Source organism: Spea bombifrons, chromosome 2, assembly GCF_027358695.1.
Source record: "Spea bombifrons isolate aSpeBom1 chromosome 2, aSpeBom1.2.pri, whole genome shotgun sequence".
Classification (NCBI taxonomy): domain Eukaryota; kingdom Metazoa; phylum Chordata; class Amphibia; order Anura; family Pelobatidae; genus Spea; species Spea bombifrons.
In genome coordinates this window covers 119,370,770-119,382,280 of record NC_071088.1, presented here as the reverse complement: position 1 = coordinate 119,382,280, position 11,511 = coordinate 119,370,770, and the positions used below count along the sequence as shown (strand labels likewise).

At 38.3% G+C, this 11,511-nt stretch overlaps 1 protein-coding gene across 1 annotated transcript; it reads right to left on the bottom strand.

Moving 5' to 3' along the window:
• Positions 1-1,437: 1,437 nt before the first annotated feature.
• On the bottom strand, positions 1,438-6,230 carry LOC128474005 (keratin, type II cytoskeletal 5). The gene is made up of 9 exons (XM_053456242.1): positions 5,674-6,230; positions 5,284-5,498; positions 4,494-4,554; positions 4,302-4,397; positions 3,570-3,734; positions 2,987-3,112; positions 2,495-2,715; positions 2,278-2,312; positions 1,438-2,190 (listed from the first exon to the last, which is right to left on the bottom strand). The coding sequence occupies exons 1-9, from the start codon at positions 6,163-6,165 to the stop codon at positions 1,922-1,924; spliced, it is 1,680 nt and encodes a 559-aa protein (XP_053312217.1). The 5' UTR covers positions 6,166-6,230; the 3' UTR covers positions 1,438-1,921.
• Between the last annotated feature and the right edge of the window lie 5,281 nt (positions 6,231-11,511).

Below are 11,511 nucleotides of genomic sequence, written 5' to 3'. Positions count from 1 at the left end.
TTATATGGATAGGCCTATAATTCAGATGAGCAGAAACATTATATTTCCCCTCAAGGGCAACTCTGGAATTTATGTGTAGTTGCTGGCTTGTAAAAATCCATTTTATTTCATAGTTCTAACTTGTTAGATTTCTTAATTCCTCATACTAAGAGAACAGTTTCACTGTAAAAAAAAAAAATACAAAAAAACTAGGGGAAGATTTTAATATTATATGGGAGAATAAATACAGTATTCAATTAACAAAGGTGGCACTATAAGCTAGGCTAGGAAGGGGATTTTTAAGTTAATGGATATATTTATGAAGTGTTATTTACCATCCTGTACTTTGAGCCCTAATCTAAGCCATTTGGCAATTAGCTTAATTAATAAAGCTGAAACATAATAGTGATAGGCACCGAACCGTAGGAATTTATATATATATGTTCTTCAGTTTTATTTATTTTTTTTTACTTATTATGGTGTCCATTAAAATTCTGTGTTCTGCTTCGCTTCTACATTATATGTAGACATCAGACAGCTGGTTAAACCACTATTATAGCATCACCTCTACTAAGAACAATTAAGTTTAATCACTAAAGTGGGAGCTTAAAGAAGATGTGAAGCTTAAACTGTATTACCATACATTATAAAGCTCCAACCCTATTTGCTACTTCTCCATCAAGCGCTAAACAATGCACAGTAAAAATTCTCAAAAGCCTTGTAGGAAAATTGGCCCGCATTGTCCTTTTAAAATGCATACTAATCTCAACTTTTCTCTAAATGCCCAAATTAATTGGTAAGCCCCCTGGTCACAAAAATTGGAGCTGGCATTGCGTATGTTAATTATTTTAACAGAAACGTTATTAACCATCTCTCTATGTAGTAAATGCAATCTAAGAAATGTCCAAATATAGAGTTTAAGTCTGTGAAGTTTGGCTTCTAGCTACGGATCTTGGCAGAATGTGACCTGTTAAATGCATGAACACAATTTCCTTTATTGGACCCGCTATGAAAACTGCTTTTGATATTTTATCTGGGAAAGGTTTATACATTTTATCTGTGAGTACAGAATCAAAGCAACAAAGTTATTCTGCTTCTAGAGAAATATGACATAACTACTTTTTGCAGTATAATTAAGAAAACAATAGACTAATATAATAGTTTGTGTTCATTTATTGTAAAATAAGTATCCATCTATTTATAAGTTAACCATTTTTAATGTTCTGTAAATGTGGAATTTACCCATCTTATTTATGTATTTTGATGTTCTTACTAAAAGTATAATGTTACATAAAATATCATTTATTATCCATTTTAGCAATTTACTATAATTTATGCATATGTACTAATTTGACAATCATGTGTTTGAAGCTGTAATACCAAAAGACAAATCACCAGATGGTGGTTTTCTTTGTTCACCATAAGTATATCACACCAACAAAAAAGAGGCAACACAAATCAAGATGATTGCAGTTTATTGAAGAATTGAAGACAATACATTTGTTTCAGAGGAACATAAAAGTAAAGCATCAACTAAATTGCATGTTCTGGTTTATAGAAAAGCAGGGTGCACTTTAGACCATTTGTCAAATAAGAAAGTAATGTTTGATACATGGTTACTGGGTGACATTATGTTCCATAGAGTTTACTCAACCTAGTAATGCAGATATTTGTTGAGTGAGCAATATCAGGGAGCCTTCAAATTTGCACCTGGTGACAGAGGTTAATTTGTGGCTTGTATCTATCTATCTACAATGCTTAAGTAAAGCAGATGAAAGACTGCAGTAAAACACAAACATGTGATGCTTACATATTAACCTCAACATTGTAACTTCTTAAAAAAGAACACTTATGGTATGTGTCAAGACCCTTTTGACTACAGCCATAAGTTTCTCAGGACCTCTAAAGCTTCTGTCACCAACATAGCAATAGTTTTGGAATTTTAATATCTTTTGGAGCTTGTGGATGTTTTTGACACAATTTTGACACTTGAGCTGCCCCCTTTTCCACTGCTTGAGCTGAAGCTTCCACCTCCTACACCATAACCTCCGCCAATGCCAGAACCATATCCACTTCCACCACCGATGCCATAACCGCTTCCACTGCCAAAACCGCTTCCACCGCCAAATCCACTTCCTCCTCCAAATCCACTTCCTCCTCCAAAACCATGTGCAGCTCCACCGCTGCTTCCATAGGAAGAGCTCACAACAGCTGTTAACAAAAAGCAACATATTCTTAGCTGTTATGAAAACAAATGCAAAAGCCAAATTGAAGTAAAAATTCAGTAATCCAACTTACAGATGTTTACAGCTCCGACACCTTCTCCAGCCAACCTACATGAAACAAAGACAAATTTCCGTGTTCAATAGGCTACAAACCTGAAGGCATAAAACGTCCATTGAAATATACAACCTCCATTGAAGGCATAGAACCTCCATTTCCCCATGGGGAACTATAGTGACATATTTAAGGTGTCATATTAAGTCCAATGTGGTTTAAATAGACAATAGCGTACCTGCTCTCCTCTCCTTCTAGAAGTTTCCTGTAGGTAGCGATTTCAATATCCAGAGCAAGTTTCACATTCATCAGCTCCTGGTATTCTCGCAGCTGGCGAGCCATGTCCTGCTTGGCCTTCTGCAGAGCTTCCTCCAGCTCTGCCAACTTGTTTTTGGCATCCTTCAGTGCAAGCTCTCCACGTTCCTCAGCCTCAGCAATTGCACTCTGCAGCTTGGCACACTAGATACATAAAGAATGAGTTTAAAAATGGGTTGGTGTATGTCCATTATGGGTTAACAAAGACGCATCAGTCCTTTCAAGGGTTTTTGGATTATCTCTACAAGTTTCTATTGTAGTTTATGTCTTTTCCAAGTACTAAATTGCTTCATACACAGTTATTGGAAGAAAATTAATGAACTCTTAGACAATGCAACGTTGTACGCTATATTTTGCCTTGGGCTATTTATGTCTGATAGTTTAAAGTGTCTGCTTGTCTAAGCTGTAGACCCACCTGTTTTTTCACATTGTCGATTTCAGAGCGAAGTCTGTTAATCATGCGATTTAGCTCAGAGATTTCAGTCTTTGTGTTCCTCAGATCATCACCATGTCTTCCAGCAGAAACTTGTAGTTCCTCGTACTATAACACAAACATCAAAAAAGGGCTTAAAATTTAGAAATTTGAATACATGTGTGCATATTTATTTTACATACACATACTGTTTCCCCAGCATCATATTCTACTTCTATAACTCCCTGTATTCACTAGGAAAGATACCAAAGATACCCTAGCGACAGTGCCCACCAAATCAGAGACATATTTTCTTTACATATCATAACTAGAGCTGGGGAAAATATTGAAAGTTACATCCACTGGAGGTACTATGAAAAGCTGTATTTTTGCCTTCTTCCATCGTAACTCTTCCAGAAGTGATAATGAGCTGTCTATTGGTTTTCAGAGTTGGGTAATTTTTCCCAAACTTTTTATAAACCGTTCTCACACCAAAGAATTATTTGTAGAAGGCAGCAACACTGTTGGATATAGGGGTTTTTTGAAAATAATCTTATGTTCATTAATTTGAGTTCTCTGTACTCACTTTTGATTGATACCAGGACTCTGCTTCTACCCGGCTTCTGTTGGCAATCTCTTCATACTGAGCTTTAACTTCGGCAATGATACCGTCCAGGTCCAGAGCTCTGTTGTTGTCCATGGACAAAACGACTGAAGTATCTGAGATCTGTGCCTGCATCTGGTTGAGCTCCTAAAAAATAATAAGATCACAATATTCTTTAGAACATATCAAGAATGTTACCTCTATAGTTAAGATGGCCTAGAACACAAGCGCTTCAATTAGTGTAACGGAATGCAAAATAGAGCCTTGGACTTAGAATTAGTAGTATAAAAACATACGCACATTTAGTATATAAATGGCTTTCTTTTTGGTTATTGATGTTTATACCTATGACTATCCCGACCTAATCTTTGCTATTTTCTCTACCTACTGACCAAGGCTGCTGGAACAATTGATTTTAAGGTATCAGAGATGGTTTCATCTCACTTTATTGCTGAACCCAAGATACCCTGCTTAATTCTGATGTATGCCAAGAAACATGCATACATCTCTCTCTTGGGATTTAGCAAAGAACAACGTGGAGGGATAACAACATGGAGTTTTAAAAGTTAACAGATATACCCCCAGTTGTATATGATGTCACATGAGATGAAGAGATGATACATGACAAATATGCTCATTAAGAATCCTATGAATTCCATTAGAATGTGTGGTGCCATGTTAAAGTTGTGCAAAGAAACGTTACTGTGTAATTACCGCTTCAAAGAGAGCTCTTAGGAAGTTGATTTCATCTGTCAGAGCATCCACCTTGCCCTCCAGCTCCACCTTGTTCATGTAGGCACCATCCACATCCTGCAAATAAAAAGCACAAGGGTGTGAGTCTTATTAAATTACCGTTACATGCAGCCTATAAGGTAGGAGTTTTGTTTGATGGATAATGTGTCTCACCTTCTTCAGCACCACAAATTCATTCTCTGCAGCTGTGCGCTTGTTAATTTCATCTTCATATCTATTATTAACAAAAAAAAAAGATATGTAATCTGTATTTCGTAGTTACTGACATTAAACATTTTAGCACTTGTATCAGTTATTAAGTAGTCTAATGCCCTTCACTTATGCATACTATGTAAATTGATGGGGATACAATAAATATTTAATAATGACATTGTGATGACAAAAGGCGTAATTCTTAATGGTAAGATGTAGATTTGTTCCATTAATAACCTAAACTGTTGGTGAATTGCGAAGGAATGGTGTTTCTTTTTCTGTAAATTATTTCAGTTAACTTAAGATGTACTGTAGTTATTATGCTCCTAGAGTCAAGTAACTATGTCCTATATGTACAGCTTTCAACAAAATGCAATGAAATAGCCAATATGCCCTTGACTTTTAAGTTTGAAGCAAGTGCAATTTATCAAACATTACTATGTATTATTGCTGTACGCTTATAGTTAACAGAAATTGATTAAAGAAGGGGTATAATTTTTATAAATCATGGTAAAGGAATGATACCATATACTCATTCAATAAAAAAAAAATACATTTTGGATCATTTCCAAAATGTAAAGTTTTTTCTCTGTCTGTCTGTCCTGCGAAGCAAAAGGAATAAAAAAACACAAATTGCATAAATTCTCTTTCTGTATTTATCACAGAGGGAGCTCTATACTATTGTTACTTCTTAGTTTAACGGTAATAAAATGCATTTACTGTATAATGCTTAGGCATCTAATTCACTTACTTGACCTTGAAATCTTCAACAACATCCTGCATTTGTCTTAGTTCTGCTTCCAAACGGGCTTTGTCATTTCCCAAGCTGTCTAGTTGCCTTCTCAAGTTATTAATATAGGTTTCGAAGAGGGGTTCAATGTTACTTTTAATTGTCTTAACACCTTGCTCTTGTAAGAGGCTCCATTTGGTTTCAAGTACTTTGTTCTGTTGCTCTAAAAATCGGACCTGTGGGGCAACCAAAAAGAAAAATTAATTTTGTTCATGAACACAGTGGTCTGCAGAGGGTGTATTGTGTGAGATCTAAATGCTAAAATCTCCTCATCAAAGCAAGGGAACCTTTAAACATGTATATACAAAACACTCAAAATGTATAATTTAACATAAAAATTGATTATCTTACCTTATCAATAAAGGAGGCGAATTTGTTGTTAAGGGTCTTAATTTGTTCCCTTTCTTCTGTGCGAACTCTTTGAATGTTTGGGTCAATTTCCAAATTCAGAGGAGCTAAAAGGCTCTGGTTAATAGTAACTTCTTGGATTCCTCCAGGAGGGCACACTGGAAACCCAAGGCCACCGCCAAATCCTTGGCCACCACCAAATCCAGAACCCAGTCCTCCACCAAAGCCAGCTCCACTACCAGCACCATACCCAGAACCGTATCCATGACGAGACTGAGAACTGATGGAAATTCTTTTGCTTCCTCCTAGATTTTGGAGACTTCTGCTTCCAAAGCCACCATAGCTAGAACGACCAGCACCTGCTGCTCCACCACCAGAGCGGCTGACAGAGAGGGTGCTAAAGCCCGAGCGGTTAGCACCTGATGGGACAGCTGAGGCAGCACTGAAACCTTTTTTGGTTCCAATGGAGTATGTTGTTTGACGAGACACCGACATGATCCCCTAGAATGTGTAAAGATTTGATGCTGAGGATGTGTAACAGAAAGGCAGAGTGGATTTTTCAATGATGAAAGTCTCCTTTTTATCTCTCTCCGTGTATGGGCTTGGTCGCAGGCATGTGTATGTATCAGCTTACATCAATAATGGGTTTGGCATGCCTGCCAGCAATCTAAACATTGAGCTCATCTGATTAACTCACACCTATAATGTCTGAAGTATAACACGCTGAAAGTGCTCACATTCTATGCAAAAAAAAAAACCCTTCTGCCTGTTCTTTCTTAAGACTTTTTGCTTCTTTATTGTCTGACTTTTGTAATCCTTGGCTCATTCAGTTGCTGTTTGACAAATTAAGTTGCTATTCTTAAAGTGGCTTGTTTTTCATTTACAGTCACATTTTGCTTTTTTATTTTATATATTATTTGTTATATAATTTAAATAAACAGTAGATACAATAATAAAATAGACAGATATATGAAGATATCTGTATCTTTACATGTAAAACAGAATTATTAAGGTAATCAAAGCATTTCAATATAAAGAATTACTAATTCACACATTGAATCTAAACTATATCTTTCTATTTACACATAATAAGCACATGCATTCTGAGTAGTGGATAAAGTGTGTACTACTAACGCTGATCTAGTTTATTAAAACAAAAAATATATATAGATAATTAATATTGATATGAATAAGAAAAAAAAAACATGCCGAATTCTGTGTTTTTTTGGGGAATGTTTTTTCACAATAGTTAGACCCCCACCCTGGGTTGGGTGCATTTGTTCATCATTTGTCAGGTTAAACTTCACTGCAGATACATGTATGAAATTGTAGGTAGTGTCATGACTAAGGCTCATAACATCACCTCCCTATATTGTGGTTAAGATGTTATTTTTTTCTTGAAGCTGTATGGAATGTTGCTAAGTCTGGTCTCTATGATTGTACTGTTATACTCGAAAGCCAAATGCTATCCTTTGTGTGTATTTAACCCGTCAAACAATCTTTTGTTACTATGAAGCATTGCCAATTCAAATCACCTCAACCTTATTAATTGTTTCTATGAAAAATGTCACTTTTTACCTTTTGAGTGCCAGGATGTCAGGAACATCCCCCCCCCCCCGAGAGACCAGGCAATTTTTTGTAGTTTTGCTACAAAACATAATATTTTACTTAAAAGCACGATCCCTCTAGGTAAATGCAGGGTCGGCCCATCCATGGAGCAGAGTGGGGCAATTGCCCCAGGCGGTACTTTTGAAGAGGCGGCACTTTGCTGCCCCAAGCGTTGTTTTTTTTTTTTTAAAGCGGAGGAGAGAGAGGGGCGCCGAGTGGTTTTCACTTATCAAGTTTTCAGTACCTGCTCTGCGCCCCTCTCTCTCCTCTGCGAGCCCTCTAGCTCAGCCTCAGTACCAGCTTGTAATGCTGATCGCCAGAATATGACGTAATTTCCGACGCTCAGCAGTGAAGCAGCGAGCAGAGCAGGGAGATTCTCACCGCAGGACTGCTGGAAGGTAAGTGAAGTACAAAGGGGGGGAGATAGGGTAGATAATGAGAAGGTAGGGAGAGGAAGGGTAGATAATGAGCAGTGGCATCGGCGGGGGGGGGGGATTTCAAACTTCGCCCCAGGTGGCACTATGTCTTGGGCTGGCCCTGGGTAAATGTATCAAATATATGTAGATGATAACGGACAACGTTATGCATGAAAGGAAGTACAGGCAGATACTTATCTATCATGCAATACCACCAGAGAGGCATCTGATTAGCTCCAGATTTATTCTGCAGAATGTTAATGACCCCAAACACACAGCCAAAGAAATAAGAACTACCTTCAGCGTAAAGAAGAAGTTCCAGAAGTGATGGCCATACTGGGAACTCTCTGGGTTTTTATCCAGAAAACACAGGTAGAAGCACCGCTTATCCGGTTCTTCAGGTCAAAACCTGAATGCTCTTGGTCGTGGGAGTGGAGTCTTGACAAGCCCCACTCCCTGCCCATTTTCCCTTTAAAAGGGGGTGGTTCCAACGATGTTAGCGGGAATGCCCTTGACCCCAGAAGGCCTGATTTTATTTCGATTTTTCTTCAGCTCACTCACTTTGCAGTTTGTTAAATGATAAACATAAACTATAAACATGTCTATTTTAGAAATAAAAAACCCTTCTCAGTTTACAGCATTACACCTTCCTAAAACGTTTGCACAGTAGTGTACATGAATTGTAAGGTGAAATATATTACTGGGATATTCATTGATTTTATTTCTTTTCATCCAAGAGGAAATATATGGCTAAAGCACAAACATAGATACAATCAGAACACCCTGCAATCATCGGAATGCTGGCACACCATCACCAAGTCCTAAAAACGGTTTTTAAAACTCAAATAGAGTGCAGAAATGCAGATGAATCCTTGGCTAAAACCGGCTTAAAACAATCAAATATAAAAAGTAGGGTATAGACCTAAATCAAATACACAGCTAACATGTAAACAATAAGTGTTTCTATGCCTTCAGTAGTACCTAGAGAGTTAAAATAAGTAAGTGTTGAAATGTAGTCTTTTTATTCAGTTATGTTTGCGAAAGAAGCATTGTAACTGGATAAAAACACTTTTTATATATATATACAAATATTTCTGTATACGGTTTCTAGTTCATTTTTGCAGTTTTTGCATATTTTTGTTCTTAGACATATTAGTCATGAACTGTATTTTGACAAGTATTTTCCCATTTTTGGGCAACGTATCAATTAGCAAACAATGGGTTTGGCCAAGAATCACCCAAAGGCATATTTGTTCACACATTCTTATTAATTAGGCATTACCAGAGAAAAAATAATGCTCTAGAAAATAATTCAATCCAATTTTACATTAGTGACAAAACACATCTATACACCATCTATACAATTACATGCACCGGACAGTAATAGGAGAGATGACTATTCAGAAACATTCAATGGTGGCAACAGTCAACAAAGCAATACTTACAGAAGACGATTGCCCCTCTGCACTCATACTTGCTAGGTCTCAGTATTCAATATATGGAAGATGACACTAGAGAAAAACATACTTCTCAAAAAGAGATTGTCACCAGCTTAATCTAAGCAAGTCTATTACATTGATAACTTTGATTACTGGGCAGACCGCCATTCTGAGGTTTTGTTCAAACCAAACTATGACAGGTTTTATTAGAAATGAAATACTGTTTATTCCTCACTTATGCCTGCTATATGTATAGGAGGTTACCTGATCTTATACATAATACAAAATTATGTAGCTATTAATTATCACTTGACATTTTAAATGTAATGTTATTTTGTAAAATTAGATTAAGGATACATGGTGTACCTTCTTGTGGTCATGCTGGCAGCTAATCTGAGAATAAATCACGCAATCCATGCAGAAACTGACTAAGCATTGCTTCGACATTGGTGGTGTTTTCTTCCCTCGATTGAGTTAAATAAAAATAGCTTAAAAAAATATTCTGTATTCATCATTCATCTATGTTAACAGATAAAATACACATTATATTCAGCTAAACTACTTGGTTGAAAAAGCATGTGGTAGATTATCAATTAGGCACAGCAGGCATATACCTAGGGGCCCCCAGCTTTAGCTGATGGATAATCTTTCAAAGCATAGCCACTGGCTACATAGCACTGTACAGGCTACCGTAACAAATAGAGGCCACTCAGTGAGGTCGCTTTTCAGTAGCCTTGTGCATTTGCCGATTCGTACAAACCTCAAAAACAAGGAGGGACCCCCAATTTAACAAATGAAAACAAAGAAAAGAGGAGTGAATTTTGTTTCAATTTCGTTGGTTCTTTCACTCTCACTTATGCTTCTCATTCTCTTATTCATGTTCTCTCACACTCTCCCTATCTTCTCTGTCTCTGTTTCATTGCTACGCAGCTCCACTTCTTCTCTTGTATCTTCCTCTGCTTCTGTCTTCTTTCTTCTGTCTTCTTTCTTTGACAGCTGCTCTTTGTGTCTTCTTTCTTTGTCCGCTTATCTGTGGACATGGCCTCCGAGTGAACTTCAGCCTCTGGGCACACCCTCTCCCCGGATTTGCGGAAGGGGTGAGAAGCTGTCCCCATGGCTCTGCCCTTTTGCAGATGTGGACAGAGAAACCAGAATACTGTAATGCAGATATATTTGCAGAGAAAAAGAGGTACAAAATTCTGTCTTCATTATTCTGGCCTCCCGGTAGACTTCCACAGAATAGCGGAGCTTCAGGGCACACCCTCTCCCCTGATTAGAGGAACAGTGGAGAGGGTGTTTCCCAGAGGCTCTGCTTTTATGGAAGTTCACTGGGAGGCCATGTCCATGAAAAAGCGGGTGAAAAAAGAAGGCACAAAGAACTTCAGATGAAGAAAGAAGAACAAGTAGATACAAGAGAAGAAGCAGAGCTGTGTGGCATGGAGACAGGGACACAGAGGTGGCTGGCAGAGAACTTGGCGCCGGCCAAGTCTTCCTGTTCGTCATGGAAAAAATCTTTGTATTGTACAAATATTCATCTGTTTTTTGGGCAGCGGCCCTTCATTGGTTGATGCCAGACGAGCCCCCTGGCAGCGACCAATAGAGTAACTCTTATGGACCTTTTACTCCTGATAGTGAAACTTGGCCTGGGGAGACCATTGATCTACCAGCTCCCAGAGTTAAAGGTCCATAAGAGCGACTCTATTGGCCACTGGCAGGGGACTCCTCTGGCATCAACCAATGAAGGGCAGCTGCTCTCTGTTGGTTGATGCCAGCCATTGGTCTCCCCAGGCCAACTTGCTCCAAGGTGCACATTGCCTTGCCCTTTGCCAGGAGGACTCAAATCCCTGTTTCTCCGAGACCAAGTTGCTTAGACTCAGACAACCGCTCTGAGCAACTGCCCTTCATTGGTTGATGCCAGAGGAACTCCCTGCCAGCAACCAATAGAGTCTCTCTTGTGGACCTTTAACTCCTGATGCCGAACCTTGGCCTGGGAAGAACCCTGGTCTCCCGGCTCCAAGAGTTATTGGTCCATAAGAGTGAGTCTATTGGTTGCAGGCAGGGACCTCCTCTGGCATCAACCAATGAAGGGCAGCTGCTCTTTATTGGTTGATGCTAGATGAGCTCCCTGCCGGCGACCCATAGAGTCGCTCTTACGAACCTTTAACTCCTGGCGCGATACTAGCCATACCATTAACCACACTCACAGTGTTTGTGAGGTTTGATATTTTTACATAAAATACAAATAAATAAAAAATGAAATTTGAATTTGGATCTCAGATCTCCCTTATGTGCCATTAAATACTCAGTGAAGAGAAATAGCCAGTTTATGCAGTGATAGCGCCTACAGGGATTAGTACAGAGCATTCAAAAAGTCACAC